This window comes from Sander lucioperca, chromosome 16, assembly GCF_008315115.2.
Source record: "Sander lucioperca isolate FBNREF2018 chromosome 16, SLUC_FBN_1.2, whole genome shotgun sequence".
Classification (NCBI taxonomy): domain Eukaryota; kingdom Metazoa; phylum Chordata; class Actinopteri; order Perciformes; family Percidae; genus Sander; species Sander lucioperca.
This window is the reverse complement of record NC_050188.1, coordinates 11,022,836-11,044,692: the sequence shown is the minus strand read 5'-3', so window position 1 is coordinate 11,044,692 and position 21,857 is coordinate 11,022,836. Positions and strand designations below refer to the sequence as shown.

At 39.6% G+C, this 21,857-nt stretch overlaps 1 protein-coding gene across 1 annotated transcript in view; it reads left to right on the top strand.

The window, feature by feature from the left end:
* The window catches only part of adgrb2 (adhesion G protein-coupled receptor B2), a 118,112-nt gene that overhangs the window by 11,369 nt on the left and 84,886 nt on the right, over nt 1-21,857 (top strand). Inside the window, exons 3-11 of the mRNA XM_035992847.1 lie at nt 3,476-3,637; nt 9,759-9,923; nt 10,220-10,384; nt 11,846-11,947; nt 15,051-15,157; nt 16,124-16,318; nt 16,753-16,821; nt 17,308-17,416; nt 17,773-17,919. Of these exons, the coding sequence (XP_035848740.1) occupies nt 3,476-3,637; nt 9,759-9,923; nt 10,220-10,384; nt 11,846-11,947; nt 15,051-15,157; nt 16,124-16,318; nt 16,753-16,821; nt 17,308-17,416; nt 17,773-17,919 (1,221 nt within the window). The remainder of the gene's footprint in view (nt 1-3,475; nt 3,638-9,758; nt 9,924-10,219; nt 10,385-11,845; nt 11,948-15,050; nt 15,158-16,123; nt 16,319-16,752; nt 16,822-17,307; nt 17,417-17,772; nt 17,920-21,857) is intronic.

The window sequence follows — 21,857 nt, the reverse complement described above, 5'->3', positions numbered from 1 at the left end:
ATTTAGCGCGACAATGGCGAGGAAAAACTTCCTTTTAGGGAGAAACCTCGGACAGACCCAGGCTCTTGGTAGGTGGTGTCTGACGGTGCCGGTTGGGGGTGTGATGAACAGTGGCAATAACAGTCACAATAAAGATAATGGAACAGTGACTAGAAATAGTAGTTGTAGTAGCACTGGAGAGCGTTGTTGGCTATAGTATGACTCACACATCCCAAAAGGAATGTCAACTCCAATAATATTTAAAGTACAGGATTCGGTTGCAATAGTTATTTCTAAATCCTTAAAGTCTGAGTAACTACTTGATAGTTTCAAATTTGGTTGCACCATTAAAACTTGAGAAAGCTCTAAGCTAGTAATGACTTTAGTGTGAAAAAGCCGTCCAGTGAAAATAAATCATCAAGTTAACAGGAAGTAACTGCAGCATCACAAGCTGTAACACAACTTCCTAATAAAAAATGTGTTTCAGAGTTGGTAGTATTCAAGCAGTTTAGAGGAAGTGGGAAATACCTGATTATGCTAACCTAGCCGACGCTGTTTGGTTATTTAGTCTTAGTTATTGCCATAACTTTTGTAATTTTAAGTGTATTGTGTTTATTAGGGAAATGTAATATATAATATTATTAAACAGCATGCTAATCAAGTATCCTCACAGATATGTTGACTATATTAGCAAGCTAACGTTAGCTTTGTCAGTTGGTTCAGTTGGCTTAGCAATGCTTAGAGTTAGTATGCATACATATTTAACGACTAATCTCTACGTAAGAACTTCTTTGTGTGGTCTGTAAATCTTTACTTAGTTAACAAGTTTAAGGCTACGTTTTAACTTAAGAATGCTCACTTGGAAAAGCATTTCATGAAAATGAACAGGAGGCCATAGTAACAAAAAGTGACACAAATGCTTGTCAATGGATACAGTCCTGGGGTCTCATTTATAAAGCTGTGCGTAGGATCCTTACTATAACTGTATGTACGCCAAAAAAAAGTCAGATTTATAAAACCGTGTGTGCGCACACCTGTAAGCAATGTTCCCTTTATAAATCACAGATTACTCCCAAGTGTGCGTACGTGAATCAGCCTCTTATCCCGCCCTGTACACGCCCATTTTTAACCATAAATAGTCAATGCAAAGCATCTCATGAATGCTGATCAGTATATGAATGACACTGACAGTTCGAATCATGACGACTGGCGGAGAAAAAGCAAAAAACTTCTCAGACGTTCAGGAATTGCTGCAAATTGAATTATAATTTCGGCCTGTTCTTGGCCAGTGTAGGGAAACCTGATCTATAACTACATGTATTAATAATACGTCCAAAACGGCAGGCATTACGGCACTCAGGGACAGCTTCGATATACCAGACGTATATAATAAGATTTAACAGAACTATATATTATATCCAAACAAGCCTTAGTGATGAAATTGAAGATTATATATAATATTTATTAAAAAAAACCAAAAAAAAAACCACTTAGCTGTCTGACATTTCCTTCTGGAAACAACCGGTCCCAGAGTGGCAAGTACCTGTATTTGGACCGGGATGGCACGGTTCCGGCGCGTTGCCCTCTCTACTGGACCCAATTCAGTACATAGATCCAAGAGCTCAGCTTTAGGGAATTTAAATCGGCATATTAGCCAGTCATCGTCATGGTCCATGAAGCCTCTTTTTCTTATTATTTATTTAGGCTACATTGTGTTCCGTTATCTAATGGTAGGGTATTTAAATGTTATCGTGTATTCCATGCAGTCGGGCCATCTACTCCTCCTGCGCGCCGTAGCGGACAATGTGACGGCAAGACAGCGCCGATTAAACATTTTTATTTAAGATTTGAGTTGGAGGTATTTATAGAACAACTATCACTCAGTACAAGCGCAAATAACACTGCTGGATTTAATCTTCTTTTTTTTCTTTTTTGGGTATTTTTAGGCCTCTATTGACAGGACAGATGAAGACATGAAAGGGGAGAGAGAGGGGGAGTGACATGTGCGTGAGGCATCAATACTTGAAAATATTACAAGTAATCATTATTCCCACATTTACTTTCTGCAGTCTGACTTCAGTTCACCACCTCACCATCTGCGTCGCCAATTCCCATTGTCTCCAAAATGTGCTTACGCATAGATCAGAGTTTGCGTGGAGGACCGCGCATTCTCCCGTAAAGTTTGTTTTTTATAAATCACAACCTTTGCGTGGAAAGTGGCGTACGCCACGTTTATAAATGAGACCTCTGATGCTTTTTTCTCTCAGCAACATACAGCCACTTTATACAGCAGCTTAAAGTCACACTGATAACATGTGTTCCTGAATTTAAGGATATACTGTTTTTATTACTGTTTACCAGCTCTCCATATAGTATCTACCATCATCTTCTTCCTCTCTCTACTCCTACTCCTCTGAGCCTTCCTTCACAGAGTAGACTTAATTATTGATTGCCATGATTTATTTAGCTTTGCTCAACACAGGACCAGCAATCTCCATCCTGCTGTCTCTTACTCCCTCTCTCCCTCCCCATCTCTATATCTTTCTTTCTATCTTTCTTCCAGCATCTCTCCTACTCCACTCGTCTCTCTTTCTTCCATCTCTTTCAACATAGGTTAATCTCCTCTGGTGTCTAGTTTAACTTTTCTGTATTTCAAAATAGCCTCCTCCTTTTTTTTGGCCTTCTGTTTTTGTTAATCCAAAGTTTTTGAACCCAAATCTTTTTGTGTCCTTTTTCAAATTTGCTTTTAATCTCCTTTTTTCTCTCTCAGATTTATTTTAGCAATTATTTTTGTGAATATATGTGCATATGTTTTCTCTTACATGGCACAATCTACCATTGTCACGTAGCTGGACCACAGATCAAACAGACGTACATGCATTCCTGCAAGAACTAGCTTTTATTAAAGCAGCATCACAAGAGCTAAAGCAACGTTCGTTATTTGCGAAGTTTCTGTGCAACTCACCTATTCTGTTTTGATGTATTTCATCTTCATCTGTTGCTCAAATGGGCTGAGATGTGCAATAAAGAGGAAAAAAGAAGGAAAAAAGATGAGAAACATTGTTAATTCTTTAATTGGTGTTTGAAGTGTTGGATGTCATTGGATTCTTTGGATCCTTCAGTTCACTTTATATAGTAACTGAAAGCTCTAATAATTTCAGAAGCAAACGTACCACTTTCATTTCCTTGTCATGACTCGAGCTGCATGACTTCAAATGCCAGAGTGTCCATTCCTAACCCTGCTTTTCTTCCATGTAGCAACATGTAAATGCAGCTTCATCCTCAGTGTTTCTTTTTTCATTGGAACTGGAATGTTTTGTGGAGGTCAGGAGGTCACCTCCTTCATGTTTTTTTTTTTTTTTTAAGGAATGTGCTCCGACTCATTTAATATCTCATGTTTCTCTCATTCTCTAACCCTCTTGCCTGTGATGGGATGCTCCAACCCTTCCCTCATCCCTCATCCCCATGTTGTGCGTATGTTTGTGGGTGTTTGCAGTGCATGGGCTATGGGAGGAGTGGTCGTCATGGAGTCTCTGCTCTGTGACCTGTGGGCGGGGCTCCAGAACGCGAACCAGGAAGTGTGTGAACGGAGGCGGGGCTGTGGCTTGTGGACGGCCCGAGAGTCAGACCAAACTCTGCAACATAGCCGTGTGTCCTGGTTAGTACCATCCCCTTTTACATGACACAGTCTCTCTCTCTCTCTCGCTCTCGCTCTCGCTCTCGCTCTCGCTCTCTCTCTCTCTCTCTCTGCCTTTTCATGCATGACTTTTTCTTCCTAACCTTCCACATCACAAAAATCAAAATCAAAAACAACTTGGTTGCTGTGACAGCTTTTGCATTTTACATTCATATGCATTCATATTTTGTCTTCTTCCATTATAGCGTTGTGGTGACAAAGTTACTCCCGTGCAGACTGTAATTGAAATCTGATAGTTATGATATTTTCCACTTGGTTAAAAATTAACTACTACTAACTGTCTACAAACTGGTGACTGCAAAAATGGCTGCAAAACCACCGTCACTGACAATTTAATCTAAATAAAATTTCCTATTGACACTAATAGAAGGTCAGCTACATTTATTGACTTTTGTAATGTATGGACAAGCTCTGTATCCCCAGTAATTTGCTTATGTATTTTGTTGTTTGTCTGTTGTTTTTATTAAGATTTAGCCATGTTAGGAGCCATGAAATTTTGTACAGACATTCATGGTCCCCGGAGGATGAAGCATAAAGACTTTGTTGATCCCCTGACTTTTCCTCCATCACCACTATGAGGTTGACATTTGATGTTTTGAGTGAATTGTTTTGACAGGGTTTAAATGGATTGCCATAAACTTTGTTACAGACATCCATGCCCTCCCTCGGGATAAGTTCTAAGAACTGTGTTCCATCATCAGGTTAACACTTTAATGTGTCCAGTACTTTGGTTTATGACCAAATACCTGAAAAACTAATACATTCCCATCAACTTCAGGTGCACTTTGTGTTTGTACTAATTTTATATTTTAAACTATGATAGTAAACATGGTACACATTGGACTGCTAATGATCAGCATATTAGCATTGTCGTTGTGAGTATGTTAGCCTGCTGATATTAGCATTTAGCTCAATGCACCACTGTCCCTAAGTACAGCCTCATTGAGCCGCTAACGTGGCTGTTGACTCTTAGTCTTTTTTTTTTTTTTTTTTTTTTACAGTTTGCTGCCTTCCTCTTGTTTTTCTTTAACTTTTGTCTGATGTTGAAAAAAGGAGCTATACACTATTTTGTTTGTACCTTGTTTCAGTTGTTAATGAACTGCGACAAATGTAGCACACATAACACAATAGCTAATTTAGGCTTATTTTCCACGTATCTATAGTGTGACAAGGTTAGTAACGGGAGTAACCAACTTGGAATAGTGCATGAACACTAACAATTTGGAATATTGGGCACTTTTTAAAGTTCTTCCCATTCTGCTGACATGGTGTGAATGCAGCATAACCCCCATCTTCCCTGCCTACTTATCTCAGACGCCTGCATCCTCATGACATATTTCAGTTCCATATTCATCTCTGGTCAACCATGGATTCGTGGTCCTTGTTTAACTCTCACTGAGCCATCCTAAAGGGTCGTAGCCTAGCAAAGCCTTTAGGTTAAACTTCCACGCTTCCTCCACGGTTGGCTTGGTTTAGATTGCTGAGCAGTCCTGCAGTAGAGCTCTTCGGCTATTGTCTCTGAGATTACCGGTTAGGCCTGTACCTTGTGAAGAACCGCAATAAGTCACTGGTGCAGCCCCATCTTATTCTTGTGTCGAGGGTAGCTCAGCCGTTTATTTCAGTCTGGCTCAGGCTGTCCAGTTGAAACATCTTTATCAGGCTGCATTGGAGTGGAAAAGGAAGAACCAGCGATTGAAATAATGTCTCAACAGAGCAGACTTAAGAAACAGTGGGGCTGGTTTTGACCAATAACTACCGTAGCCTTTTACAGAGCAGCTTTCTAGATTTAGACGTCAACATGAGATGTAAATACTAACATCTACACATTAGATAGGCCACAGTTTAAATCTAGCACAATGGAAAAACCTTTGGCATTTTAAGACTTATAATGTACCGTGCAATTTTAATTTTGTATTTTAAGTGTCCCTTTAGAGCCCCACTTACTTTGAAAGCATTGACATTAGAAAGGAGTATTCATTTCCGTGATTTAATTTGGGAGGTGCTTTCTGTGTTTGCAGAATGTAAATGGTTTCTACATAACATTGGAATAATGGCATAAATGGACGCACAGACACTAAACATAAGACGGTTTATAGCTAAATTGGTGGCTACTTTCTGAATAATAACCTTTTTATTTCCTGAATTGATTTCAGTCTGAGTGACCGTGTGTGTGCTTGCATTGTATGTAATCACTCACAGGATGAACAATTATCACAAGGTAAGTGCATTTTATGCATTAATGCTAAGATGAAGAATCCTGTATCATTGTAGAAAATTATATACACATATATATTTATGTGAATGCTGCTGGAGCCTGTCTTGGCTAGAGCTTTTTTATGTTCTTACGCTCCCTGCTGACTCATATTTATTTTTATTTTTTTTATGTTTTGCTTTTATATTTTTCAAAGCAGGGGTGGTATAAGGTTAATATTTAAATAAAACAAAACTCTCCCCATTGCCAGACAAAAAGGCTGCAAAGTTGTGCCTCAAGAAGGAGGAATAGGGAGACGTCGTAATCCAAAGTACTGCCTCCGGGATGTTTTGCCATGCTGTTTTGGGAACAGTGATGGAAAGAGAGGGTTTGGGAGAAAGGCTGGTCCTTCAAGGGCCTTAAGGAAATCTGTGTATGTGTATCCGCATAAGGTTTACATGTTTGTGTATGAGTGTGTGAATCTATCATCTAACAGATTCAGGGTGCTTAGGGGAGTTCAAAGGCAATGGTACTTTGAAATGATGAATACCAGCACATGCCTTTTGGCAAAAGCGTCCATGCATAGAAAATAGCTTTGATGGGTCTTGTCTGTATGTGTGTATGTATGTATGCAGTGGTGGAAGAAGTATTCAGATCCTTTAAAAGTAAAAGTACTAATACCACACTGTAAAAACACTCTTTTACAAGTAAAAGTCCTGCATTGAAAATGTTACTTAAGTAAAACAATGTAAGTATCATCAGGGAAATGTACTTAGATTATTAAAAGTACTCAATGCAGAAAAATCCTGACATTTATGAAACTTGAAACGATCAAAAGACTTCTGTCAATCAGTGTTTAATCGGCTAATAATTTCAGCTGGACTGTTATGTTGTTGGGTAGTTTAATTTATAATAAAACATATTTCATAAACTGTGTGTGTGTGTGTGTGTAACCACTCTTTTACTATAATCTCTTATCTCTCTTCACAGTGGCTAATCTCTTATGTAGACAAATGCCAAGATACCACATTAAACAAATGCATGCATATGTGGGCAGAGCTGCAAATGTTAATGTGACAGCTGTTGCATTAAATAAAGACAATCAACAGACTAAGAGTAAAATCTCCAGAAATGTCATACCTGAATTATTTATCTGATCGTATCTGACCTTTTATCTCCGAATGAAACCAGTCACTTCAAAGCCAATTACAGTATATGCAGGGTTTAATGGCTCTGTCTTAATTAAAGGCAAATTAATAGTTCTTGTCTTTGCATTCATATATGTGTGTTCATATATGCTGTCATGGTACTTGTTTTTCTTCTGGGAAATGTCTTGGCCTATACTGTATGTCTAGCTCGCCTTGAATGCTCCGAATTCGACTTAAGAAATGTCAAGTTCACATTTAATTTCCAGCTCATTCAGTGTATGTCACCTGCAACACAGTGTTGGCCCCAGCTAGTTGTAACACTGTACAAGCCACACACAGCGTGATTGACCACATTACCAAGGAGAGTTGGCAATGCTTTCCCACTTGGGAGAACCAGACAAATACATTTACTGCCCTGTACTTCACTTTCTCTGCTACTTAAAGCCCCTGTGTGTAGACTGTGCCTCAATATATCTGAGCCGAAACAAGAGCAGTTCTCACTTGAATTGCTATTCTTGTTAATATAGAGACGGGTTACTATACAGTCCTACATCACATACACAATAGATATGCACGACTGTCTTTTTCAGGTCATAGTAGCCTGTTATAATGTATGTGACTTAGTGTTATCGTTGCCTTAATTCATTCCATATATTTTGAAAAAGAATTTGCCATAACTATAAAGAGCATATATAATATAGTGCTTTTGAGCATAGATTAGACACTTGACACGAATATATGACCTCTACATCTTCTCGGCTTGTCTTAGGGTTACATTAAAGAGATTAAATAACAATCAAACCTGAAATTCTGAAATAGTTTTAATCAGAATTTGAAACTCAACTACACATTATAGTTTTATATTAACAATTGATCAAATTGCTATGTGTAATGTGAAAAGTGTCGGTTGCAGTGATAAACGCACAGAGAATTCTCAACCAACTCTGCTCTATAGATCGTTTCACGGTATTGTAGCTCATTCATTGTTTTGCTTTTATAGCCCGCAACTTCACTGTTTTGGTTCAGTCCCGTTTTTGTCAGCCACCTTACCTGCAGCAGCGGGCCAGCTGTTTTTAGCGAAACAGTTCTGATAAAACCACTGGACGCTACCTGCCCAGCACTTAACAGCAGACAGTCAAAGTAGGTGGTGAACACAGTGGAGCATTTCAGTTGGTAGAGAGAGACATGGATGTGTAAATAGACCTTTGCTTGCCAATGTGTTCACTTCATCAGTTTTATAAGGTTTATAAAGAGCTGCTTTAGTACATTTTGCAGGAAAATGTATTCTCATCAAATCATTACACGTTGTTCAAAATTGTTACAGTTCTGTTGTAACATAAATAAAATCAAAGTTTAGGTCCACATCAGTAATCCAACTGGAGTTTTCAAGCGAAGTGACACTGTTGCCAACAGAAGGAGGCATTGTATTATTACGCAATTCAAAAATGTTACCTCTAGGAATACATATTTGTTTGACAGGAGTAGAGAAAGCAAAAGCAATTTATCTGAAAATAACAATTGACTATTCAGTGTAATTAAATGCTGTGTAACCTGAACCATGATTGGTGTGACAATATTACAATAAAAACATTTACTAAATGGTTCTTTTAATGGTAACTATAGCTACAGATAAAACATTGGATATCACCCCCTCAATACATTCAACTGGAGTAATAATGCAGTTGGACAACACAGTAGTAATACAGATGCATTGTCAAGCTTTTGTTGACCATTCAGGATACAAGTGGGCTTTTGTTAGCATGTTGTCAAAGGACAGGATTTTGGATTTTCAAACCAGTTTTTGATCTACAAGGTTTTGGCAACTATTAGAAACCAGCGGAAATTAACATTTGCAACATTAAAGTCCCTTTATTCAACAGTATTCTGAAATATAAATGGACATGTCACATGTCAGTAATTGGTTCTTCTATCAGTTTTTGTGTCGACAAGTTCTAATCAAAAATTGTGTCAAGAACTGTGGAGAAATAAATTACAAGAATTCACTTTATTTGTCACAGATTTCCATTTGCTGTCATGCATTTTCACAGCAGAACTTTGTGTCCTTTTCTGTAACAGATCTTCAAAACATTTAACTGCTATAAGGTTGATGACATACCAAATATCTTTGACTGCACACGCTATACATGATTAATCTCCCCCGTTTCTAATTATCATATTGTTTTGAATTTGGATATCTTCTTTGACAACTCAATTACTCCAGCAACGCTCTATTAAAGGGGACAGTGGGGGCTTTGATTACACCTGCGCATGTCATCAGGCTGACAGGCAGTGCTGGATTGTATTAATATTTTGGAATTTGTTTTATTCATCCATTTCTGCACAAACAACAGTCAAGAGTTGAAATGTGGTGCCTTTCTAATAACACTTTGAAAAAATATAACTGTCTGTACTCTGTGTGAACTCTTTAAAACAAAGCATGAAAAGAATTGTAATGAGCTATTTCATAACAGATTGAAATATTTAAAATGTCCATAGGACCATTAAGTGTGTTTGTTTGTTGATATTTTTGGAAAAACTAAATAGCCTCTGTAATTTATTTGTCCTAACTCGTTCTATATTCTGTTTACTTGTTTTACTTTACTGACATCTTCTTTCCTATCCTTTACAAATGTGGATACATTTATCCTGATTTCCCCTTGTCTCTCAACATCTTCTTCATTCCACTGTCATTCATTTCTCTGTCTCTCCATATCCACTTCCATCTCCCCTATCCTCTGTCCAGTGGAGGGCCAGTGGTTGGAGTGGGGGCCGTGGTCGAGATGCAGTGCGACTTGTAACACTGGAACCCAGCAGAGGCAGAGACGCTGCAGTGCGTCGGTGCACGGCTGGGCTGAATGTAAGGGCCCACATCAGGAGAGCAGAGAATGCACCAACCCTTCCTGCAGTGGTAAGGCGTACGCATTAATGCTTAGTATTCACACTCTAAAATCCCATTATGCAAACATGGAACATGCATTATCTAAAGGCATCTGTATAGTTTTCTCTGATTCGTGTTCCACATACCAGCAATTTTATGGGTTGGCACCCTGTTTGGCTTGAGTCTATTTCAACCGGGGGCCCCGGAGAACAAACATACTAGTGTGTTTTAATATTTATATTTTACCTTACATGCCGCTCTCGTTCCCTCCCACACTTCCTCCCCGCTCCCCGATCTTCACCGGCGTTGCTTTGCTCCTGTTCTAGGTGGAGGTAACTGGGGCAACTGGAACCACTGGAGTCTCTGCAGCAAGACGTGTGACTCCGGCTGGCAGCGTCGCTTCAGGATGTGCGAGGGCACCGGAATCCAGGGCTACCCCTGCGATGGCTCGGGAGAGGAGGTCCGGTCCTGTAATGAGAAGAAGTGCCCTGGTCAGTGACTCAGTGAAAATATATATATACATACACACACACACACACACACGTATGATTATATTTATTTATATATATATATATATATATATATATATATATATATATATATATATATATATATATATATATATATACACACACACACACACACACACACACACACACACACACACACACATATATATATATATATATATATATATATATATATATATATATATATATATATATATATTCTGTTTAAACTACATTCTTTTTCTGTGTGGCTGTATTTCTCTGCATGCCTCTCCTAGTGGGTCCCTGTTGGAGACAAAAGAGTGTGTGTATCTGTGTGTGCGCCCAATCTGCACATACACATCATTTGTCAGGCAGAATGGAAGTGATTCCCAGTAGTTCGCACCACAGCCAGAGGCTTCTATCACAATTTTAGAACTGCACTCTTCTTATCTTTATCTGTCTCTTGTCTGTCTTCCTGTCAATTCACATACCCATCCATCTTTAGCTCTTCATTGATGTTGTATGTCCCTGCCTTGTGGTGCTTTCCTTTTATCCTCTTTGTTTACCTGAGATATTCTCAATTTCTCCTTACTCTTTAACATTGTTTTTATCGCACTAATCTCCCTCGCTTGCTTTCACTCTTTCTGTGTTTTTCTGCCTGCCAGAGGGCGAGATGGTCAATGTTACAGTGTCAGCCAATAGAGAAAACAGTGTGGTTTAATAGCATGCCACTAAAGCTGTGTGTGTGTATGAATATGCAAGTGTACGTTCTGTACAAGCCTGAATCCCGGTGTGTACGTACTTGCACTGAGCTCTGACAGGCTACGAATGATAAACTTTTGAGCGCAGCGTACACCATGACCCCTTTGTTTTGAGTAGCTCCCGAGCCTCTTTTGCACAAGACGAGGGTCTTGTCTGTTGGCATTTCAGGGGAACATCATATCATATTTTTTCTCTGTCAGTGTCTCTTTCTCTTTTTCTCTCTTCGGTCTCTGTCCCTCTTCATCTCTCTTCATTGCCTCTGCCAACACTCGTCTACCCCCTCGAAATATCTTCAGAACACTCTCCCCCATTTTTTCATCAGGGTTAGAGAGGGAGGGGGGAAAACAGATGAATAAAGAGGGGGGGGGGGTAAGAGGGAATGAGATACTGCACTGAGGCAGTGACACTGACAGAGAGCACTGAGCAATGTACAAGGGAATAAGATTGGGAGCTGCTGCAGGAGAACATTGATTTGAATCTTGTTTTTTTGTGCTTCTCTGTCTGACTTTTTTTGCTGCTGTGTATGTGTCTGTGGGAGTGTGTGCGTGGTAATTTTTCTTCTTTCTGTGTGCCTGCTAGACTGTGCTTCATTTGGGCAAAAATATGTGTCACTAGAAACTGAATTTGAATCATTTATATTATATATTTATTAAATAGCTGCATTCACTTTTTCTATGTTTTTCTCACCTACCTCTACAGCTCCTCATGAGATATGTAAAGAAGAGCACCTTCTCTCTATGTCATGGAAGAGAGCCTCAGCTGGAGAAACTGTCTACAACAAGTGTCCAACTAACGCCACTGGTCAGTTGCATGATATGCTTTAACCAAAATCTTGTAGTTACCTGTTAGCAATTTTATAATAACAATTTTATAATAATAATTAATTACAATTAATTAACAAAAATCCTTGGGAAGAAACATTTGAAAATGTCTAACAGGACCAAGAAATGTCCAACAGAAGCAACAGGCGTTTGTTAGCACCTAGTAGTTAGCATAAGCAACCGCAAACATTACAGTGAGAGAAAGTAAAGAACCTACAGAAACTCATACTTAATCAACAGAAGAAAAGAAAAAAAGGAAAATGTCTAACAGGAGAAACAGAAATGTATGTAGTCCCATGAATTACCGTTAAACCTGGTAGTTAGCATGAGCGGAGCTAGCTACAGTGAGAGAAAGAAAGCACCCACAAAAACTTGTACTTAACAGAAAACCAACGGAAAGACATATTAGATGATGTGCAACAGGCAAAAAAGGTCCGACAGTACCTGGTACAGCGCCTTGTAGTTGAGCATGAGCAGAGCTAGCTAAAGGAGTAGACAGAACCTACAGAATCATACTTTATCATACAAAATCTGCAGGAAAAAAAATTGAAACAACAGGCATTACAGTTTTTTTCGATTGCTAAAGGCCACTGGTCATAACTGAAACCCGTGTGCAAAACTCTAACTACAGTCTGCATTACCAACAGTCACCTGAGCACAAGAGAACACAACTCTCAACACATGTCTCAAAACAGGCTCAGTGCAGCCAAACTCTATCAACAATCTTCATCTAGACCACACACACTGTCACTCAGAACACACTGAGAGTAAAAACACTAGCGTCAAACACCAATACAGAAAATACAAACTTTTCATCTTTACAGTTTGTATAATTTAAGTGACTTTACACTAATCAATATTTTCTACAACAAAAGAGTGAAATTATATATATATATATATATATATATATAAAAAATGCTGACAGCTAACGCTAAACGGTGTAAAGTTTGACTGTGTTTTACTGTAGAGGATTCAACACCGGTATGTAACAATCTGCAGCTGCTGTCGGAAAAACAACACAGACGGTGCGTTCAATGAAACTGGTAAACTACAGCCTTGTGGTGCATTTGAAGTTATTGTAAATGTCCTTTTCCCATCTGGTGGTTGTTTTTGTCGTTAAACAGCAATGTACTAGTGAAATAAGTTATTGTTATTGTTATACATTATTATTAAATCATTTAATTTTGACCATATGGCTTTAGCAATAAACAAGCCGTTCTTTAATGTCACTGACTGTTGTTTAGTACCCTTTTTTTTTTCTTTTCTTTTTTTACTTTCTTAAAAAGTATTTGTTCAGGTATTTGTTCAGGCACCGTTAATTTAAACTTTAAAATTTGTTTTGAGAGTAAAAATGTACTTCTCCCTGAGAACTTTATGTTTTGAACAATGTGTTTTCTATTTGTTGGTGTATTGTTTACTGACTGCTTGATAGTGTTTATCATTTTGATCACTTTGTTTATGATTTGAGAGCAGTGTTTGATTTTGAACACAGTTAAAACTGTTTTGAGGCGAAAGTTTCATTTTGCAAGAGGAGTCAGAGGTTTTCTAAATAGTGCTTGGAGATGAGGTTGTGTGTTTAATGTTTTCAGAAAATGGAGCAAGGTTTCAGGAATTGTGTTTTAGCAATTGAGAAAAACTAACAGTTTTGACAGCAGTGTGTTAGCATTTAAACTAGAGTTTGGTCCACATGATCTGCTGCTGTGCAGACTGACTGTAGTTAGAGTTCTGCACATGTAACTCCAGTTGTGTCCACTGTCGTTTAGCAATCGAAAAAAAAAAAAAAACATAAAATAAAAACCTTAAAGTTTGCCTGTCACGTGGGCTATACAGTGCAACAACAGCACAGCAACTATCTCAATATTACCAAAGAAAACCTCATTTATAATCAGGGTATCCTAAATTACTCTGCTGTCTGTGTTTCAAAATAAGATGTGCTCCTATGTCTGGAACAAATAGGTACTCACATTGATTTATGCTGAAATGCATTTCTAAATCTCATCAGATTGGTGTCCCTAAATAGCATTACTATTTTGAGCTTTGGTGTACAGAGGCGGTCATTAAAACATTTCCAACTCATGTATTATCTAGCGTCTACCCTTAATTAGTACAGCAATGTCATTCTTGAAAGTAAAACCTCATTTGTGTATTACTTATCACTGTAATGTTAATCTAAACTGAGGAGTTCCTCAAACAGCTGGCTGCCAGAACTTTCCTTTCAACTTCCGAAAGCAGAAACAAGAACAAACCTTGATTTCTTTTCAGACACTTTCTTCTTCAGAATGTAAGCCAAGAGCAGATGGTTCAGAATGCCTGTAATATGAACGTGTTACTACATCTTTCAAACTATAGCATTGGCTCCGACAACAAAACGCGGCCCCATAAACCAGGTAGCCTGCCAACAAAACATTGCAGCTTTAAGAATATTACACGTAAGGTAAATCAATTTACAAACTAAATTGAATTAACCGTGAAACTTTGTGTCACTTCACTTATAAAAAGGCAGAGCCACAGTTCAGTAAGTGCATATTTATTTGGCTAGGGAAAAGGTTTTGTCTTTGTCAAGTATTTTGGCAGGCTTCACCAGTTTGTCTGCTGGCTGCCATGTTAGAACAGCCAGCAGGTGTGAGCTGCCAGACATTGTAGAACTAATAAAACATTTGGTATTTGTAACTAGCCTGAATAACATGTAACTCCAAGAAAAGGCAAATTCACAAAAAGTGACCTTTTGTTTTTTACTGTTTCATAAGTGGCAATATTGTAAATGTGCTGTAGTTTCCCTGTATTAAAATCCATCATGCAGACACTCTGTGTATTAACCCTGACCCAATGTTGTGATGAACCTGTTGGATTTAGAATAAATGCAAGATATGAATGTATTTTTGGCAGTACATTTTTGTATTAAGTATGAAAATATTTCTTGTGTATATCATACTTATGCACAGCAGCATGCAACAGCTTTCCTATTCACGGTCAATGACTATTGGACACCATATTAACACAAATAGATTGTGTTCTTGGGCTGGTTTAATTTTTAAATTTTAATAAATTTCATATAACATATTCGTCTTTTTTTCTCTTTCTAGGATCTGCTAGTCGTCGTTGCATGCTGGACAATAATGGAGTTGCTTTCTGGGGTCCTCCGAGCTTCGCCAGATGCGTCTCACTTGATTATAGATATTTACATTTATCTGTAAGTTTCCTTTTAACAAACAAGTACTCAGAAACTCTTCAGCAAGAAGAAAAAAAAAAAGATGTGTATATTCTTTCAGATTATGCAATGTCACGTTCATCAAACTCTCATTAGTGAATGTATGAGAAAGTGAAGGCTTTGTCTGTTTTTAAAAGTTATTGTCTGCCTCAATTGCCCCTTTTTCACCCATCATATACCTCTGTTCCACTTTCTTATTTCGAAAGTTTACTCAAAATAGCAGAGTGTCTTTACTCGAGGCTTGCCGGTATCTCTAATTAGCTTTTCCAGAGCTTTGCGCTCACACTTATCAATTAATGAACATAGCTAATGAATGTGTTCATCAGCCAGACTGTTTTCCTGCTCTGTGAACTTCAACCTTTTTCATCTCCTCGATGATGGCTGAAGGAGATGGGGGTCAGGGATTGTGCGTGACAGAGCTGATTGTACCGTTAGCTTCTGTACCAACCTTTCATTAACACCAGGAGTCGATAATTAATTTTCTGTGATTGCTGTTATCTTCTGTTCTTCCAGGCTCTCTCTCTCTCTCTCTCTCTCTCTCTCTCTCTCTCTCTCTCTCTCTCTCTCTCTCTCTCTCTCTCTCTGCAATTCACGCTGTCTCTGAAGTGATGAGATCCAATTTCTGTCTGAGAGTGTTACTAGGCCTCTTTTTGCTCGCCTATTTTAAGCACAAGCACAAAAACCCAAGTCTGTACATATATACTCCTGTCATGAAACATCCCCCTCGGCTTACATCCCAAAGATTCCTGTGATTTCTTAGGAGAAAAAAAACATGATCTTTGGTTTGCTTGGTGCTTTCTGTTTCTGACACTTTTACCAGCTACATATTTTGAATAAGAACGCCATACAGTAAGTGTCAATGGACATGCATTTTATCATCTTGACTGTTACATGCAGATATGAAACTATCAACTTTTCTCAATTTCTGTCCCTCTCTGCACGTTGTAGTTACGAGAGCATCTCGCGAAGGGTCAGAGGACCCTGGCTGGGGAGGGCATGTCTCAGATCGTAAGGACTCTCCTGGAGCTCTTGCAGAGGAGAAGCTACTACAGTGGCGACCTTCTCTTTTCCACGGAGATCCTGCGAAATGTGACGGACACCTTCAAAAGAGCAACCTACATCCCAGCTCCCGACGACGTGCAGGTAAGCAGAGCCACTAAGCCTTCTTTTGATGCCCCCTCAAGTCACCATACAAAACATGCAGTCTCTCGTGCACAGATACACCTGCAACACCTCCAAATGTGTTTAATGTAGGAGCTTCACTTTCTACTGCACGGGGTGTGCATAACAATGAGCTACAGCTACACAGATGCTGTGGCCTCAAACAAAGCCTTTTTTTAAGCAGCATGTTTCTTTTTTCACTGCCTGTGAGTGAGCAAAATGTCTCAGACATTTTCAGTCATTTGACAGACATTATTTTATGTGTTTCAATATGCCTATGTACAGAGGACTACTGTACCAGACTTGACAGAGAAAAGCTGCAGTACTGCTGCAGTACTAATGGTTGGTGGGTGCAGGTTAACTACACAATGTGATGACAAAATCGTGCCCTGCTAACATCTTCATCTTGTGTCTAGAAATTCTTCCAGATACTCAGCCTAATGTTGGACATGGAAAATGTAGAGAAATGGGAGGACGCCCACCAGGTAAAGACCTCTCTCTCTGTGTGTGTGTGTGTGTGTGTGTGTGTGTGTGTGTGTGTGTGTGCGTGTGTGTGTATGTGTGTGTGTTTTATGTGGTTACTTATAGTACTTTATATACATGAATTTGTGTGTAAAGATGGGTGTGACCACATCCCACATTAACTTTTCATTAGAGTCAAAAACACACACCTGTTTACTATATACAATGGCTACCTATTACTTATACTAGGTGTGTATGTGTGACCCAGCTCAAGGTGTGTTTACTTGCCATCTGGACAAAATAAACACGCAACCCAATAATATAACCCTGTATTATATGCCACGTGATTACAACTTATCGCCCTGAAACACATTCAGTGGTCTAGATGATGCAATGAATTCAAATGTTTCAATGTGTAAGACATGTCTCATAGAAGGTTTGCCATGGATTATAATTATGACGACATTGTGATTGATGCTCACCTGTCTTTTTCATGCCTCCATCCACAGGTCGCTCCCGGTGCTGCTTTGCTGATGAGGATAGTCGAAGATTTCATTCACCTCATCGGAGAAGCCCAGAAGCCTTTCCAGAGTTTCCTGGTGGTTACCAACAACCTCAGTAAGTGTCACACAATGCTGCCACGTGACGTGGCACGACAGCGACAGATAATAGATTATTTCACACCAACTGAATTTAAAGGCATTCACTTATTTAAATATTTCATAGGATTAAGGTCAGACTTTGGATGTGATTTTTTTACCATTCTTTATCCTCAGTCAAGCTCAGCCAAGATCTTTTTTTTTTCCATATCAAAACCACTTCTAAATTATCCATTTTAACTTGTCATATAATACATAATACAGTGTAGAGTCTCATTTCCACTGTTGCTTTCATTCTTCTCCTCATTTTGTCCTTTGTTTCAGCCCCTGTTTTGCACTGCAGTGAGTGTATGTGGTATCTCTGTATTTTTTCAGTGATAACCGTCCAGCGAGAGCCGGTGTCTGCCGTTTCCAGCGATATAAACTTCCCCATGAAGGGCCGGAGAGGGATGAAGGACTGGGCCAGAACAGCAGAGGACAAGCTCTACATCCCTAAAGAGGTCTTTACCATCCCTGCTGAAGGTAGGAGAACTAAGACAGATATCCATTAACTGGAGCCTTTTTGGTACCAACCCGTACCACTCTGTTGTCATCACACGTTCTTGTTTCAAGCGTTTTTCCAGAATAAATCATTTGGATGGAAGAATCAAGGCACAACAAACATATGGCATGACATCAGACCGATGTTATCTGTTAGAGTAAATAGCTGTTCCAGAAGTCTGTCTTAAGTCAAGTTTGAGCACGGAGCTCGTAACCGTGATTTGGATCTCTTTTAGTTGTCATTCTCACTCTCAGTCTTGCATCTTAGACGTATAGTATGAGGACCTGTTATCACACCACTCAACCCTCTCTACAGCCAAGGTCAGACCAAGAAGTTATCCCTATGTGAATTCACACACACAGAGATGTGTCTCATGGAAACAGATTGAAGGCTTTTCAAGGATGTTGAAGGGTAATGCCGAGGAGGAGTTGGACTGTAAAGATGCAAGTCTTTTATCTGTGAGTAAGTGTGCCACATCCCCTCGAGAGCATCAAGTCCTCAGACAGTTTTAAAATATGTCTCTTTGGTTTTAGCAACATAAGACAGCTAACTGTGTCTTAACTGTAAATCCATGTGGTGTCAAGTAAAGCCAGCAAAGTGATTGTCCAAGCGGTGTAGGAGAGTGTAAAGAGAAAGAAGACACCAGGAAGCATAGGAGCTAAATTTGTTCCGGGGAGGCAAAAGGACTTAATAGAGTGGGAAGAAAAGTGGATATGGATCAGATACGAGAATTACTGTGGCAGATGCGATCCACTACCGACGAAGGCAAAGGTCACATCCCTCTGGAAATTACACTGGCAGACTTCCTGTCTGGCACCCCGTCCCCTGCCCAAATTAAAGTTCAGAGATGCTGCAGACTGAGAGAGCAGAGCTGTCTGTGACCTCTGACTCCCTCTAATGACACAGACTCTCTTTGATTGGCGTTCAAGACATCCTGTATGCTAACCTCAGGGCGCCGCACCTCGACGCACTTAATCTCTCTGTCTCTTTATTATGCACAATGTAATATGCTTATTTTGTGCTCTTATCCCATCTAACCATCCATCTTGCTTTAATGTAGCAGAACCTGTTTATGAGTTGCCCGTGAGTTGTTTTGTTCAAGCTGTTTTTCCAGATTTTATGGAACAGCACATTCAGATAACTCAAAGGTGGGGTGTTAGGTTGCAAAAGTGTGTACACAAAGCTATACCCTGTTTCATGCAGCTGCATTGCAATGTTGTCTCCTTTCTTCTCCATTTATCCTCCCTTTCTGTTTTACTTTACTGCTTTTATGCTCTTCTCAATTTTTTTTATCCATTACCCTCACAGTTTGTGGTGGTGAATGTTTTGTCTCGTGCAATGCTTGTAGTTAGGGCTGCACCATATATATAACGTAAAATCAAAATCACGATTAATTGCACAAATTAACGATAATTTAATTTTTTTGTGATTCGACGATGGACACTGCGTTTTTTAATTTTTTTGTATAAATGATGCATGATAAAAATGTAAATAGGGTATACAATCTATTTCTTAACTGCTAATTAACTTAGCTAGTTAGTCCTAACTTTGAACCAGCAAGTTGCGTTTTAAGCTCCTCTTTTTTTCTGTTCGTGGAGAGCTACGTGACACATGAAACTATATCGATGAGGACCGGTGAGTTAAATCGGCCGTCCGAGAGTATAGCAGGCAGACACCCAGCTGACAACCTGCAGGTGGAGGCGCTGGAGACAGGCTCGGACATACACGCCACTGTGGACCTGTGTCAGTCCCGCAAGTGGTTTCAGGAAAGTGGCTGCATGTGTCCGACAATGCACAAAACATCAACACCGGTACAAGCCTACAGCTGTCTGCGGACACGGAGTGCGGAAAGTGCGTCAGAGCCTCCTGGACGGGTGAACTGAGACTCCATTTCCTGCTTGTCAGTCAACGGTTAATGATCGGTTAACATTTAATTTCATTGTGGTTTCTTTTTTAAGGCTGGCTGCCAAAATTAGCCACTTACTAGCTAATCAATTAGCCTGAGTTAAACGCTAGCTATCAGTAAACAGAAGGTAGTGGCTGGTGTCTGGTGTGTGTGCCAGTGTTTGTGTTTGTGTGTGTGTGTGTGTGTGTGTGTGTGTGTGTGTGTGTGTGTGTGTGTGTGTGTGTGTGTGTGTCGGCCTGCCCCAGCATTTGGCGACTGGCGAGTGTTAATTTCGGACCCTGCACACGAGGTAGAATGTTTTTAAGGAGAAAGTAGGCCTATCAACAGAAATAAATTATGGAAATTATCGTCATGGGAAAAATACGTCAATATCAGCTTCAGAATTTCGATGTTGATACATTTTCGATTAATCGTCCAGCCCTACTTGTAGTGCAATAAAAGTGACCTGCTGCATCTCATTTACTCAGCTATTTTCTCATATGATATTCAGCACATGCCACTGCCACTTTAGCATATGCTATTTGGTAAATTGTTGTCATCCAAACAGCATGTCGTTGTATGAGTTAGGTCATTATTAGTACTCTTTGCCCCTGTGGGAACTCTGCCTCTTCCCATTGGCAGTCCATAAGTTGAAGTCTTCAGTTGATTGCTATCAGTTTGATTGGTTAATTTACCCCATAATGAAAGCCTATCTCAGATGGACAGCTTAACTATGCTCATAAAGGCCCACTGGCACCTTTTGTGTGCACGTGCGCACACAGTTGCACATACGCACAGCCAATTGATAGGTTCATGTATCGCTTCACTGGGCAGAGGCTGGGACTGTTCTTCACTGATTTTCGAAGTAACAAACTCCCTCTCTCCAGCCGCTGTCTCGCTCTTTCTCTCACAAACACACATGCTGGCACAGGCTCTGGCCTGCAGCCACGCACACATGCACATCGAAAACATACAAGCCGCCAATGACTTCATATTTTAAATACACCATTGGTTGTACATGCATGCGGTTATGCTCCATTAGCTTTGAAGTATTACTCGAGCAAGAACGCAAAACAACAGAGAGCTCTACTCTCTAATATTGTGTTAAAGACTGACTTCCTTATTTGCAGGTTTAACTGTGCCTGTGTTAGGTTTCAAAATATCACCAGTGTGCTGGGAATTTGACCATTGGTGCTAAAATTAAAGTTGTGTATCTAATAGAAATAATTTGATATTTTGGGAAACAGGCCAATCAGTTCTATTGACGAGAGTAAGAGGAGAAGATTATTACCACTCATTAAGTACAGAGCTGAAAAAAGCAGATTGCAGAAGAAAGAAACCAGGAAAGAATGAAAAGGGTAACTCACATGGAACTGTTTGGATGGAGCGTTCGATCTTTGATTAAAACCATAAATGATGGCTTTGCATCATCTCCAAGCATATCTTTTACCTGACAAATGGCATATTAAAGTTCACAGCTGGTGACTGGTGGTTTGCCATTTTGCTGGATTACAGCTGACCACCAATCATTTAGATTATTAGAAAAATCTGTTCATGGGAAATTAGGGTTTTGTGATTGAGTGCTTTTGTAGTATTAATCATCCTCTTGCATAGGAGTGCCACCCCATCATACACTGATTTACCATTTACCCACAATACACTGACTTTCTCATTTGCATGCCTTTGCAGACACTGTCCAATTAGGATCCATCACACTCACAGGCTTTCTCATGCTGACTTTGATCTGGGTTTTTTTGCCACCTCACAGTCTCACAATTGCTTTTTTTCCCCCCACTGTTGAGATCTTTTTGTCTCTTCCTCTTTCTCTCCTCGTCTGTCTTGCATAGCTATCTCTCTTCCTGAGTATTACCTCTTAGGCAGCAGGCAGACAGATTTTGGATGAGTCACCAAGTATGTCTGATACCATCAGCCCCTTCTGTCACTTCCTCTCCCGCCCTCTGTGCCGATGCTCCTCCGTCGCTTCTCTCAGCCTGAAAGGGCAAAGGAGGGAGTGGCGTCTCTCAACATGAACTC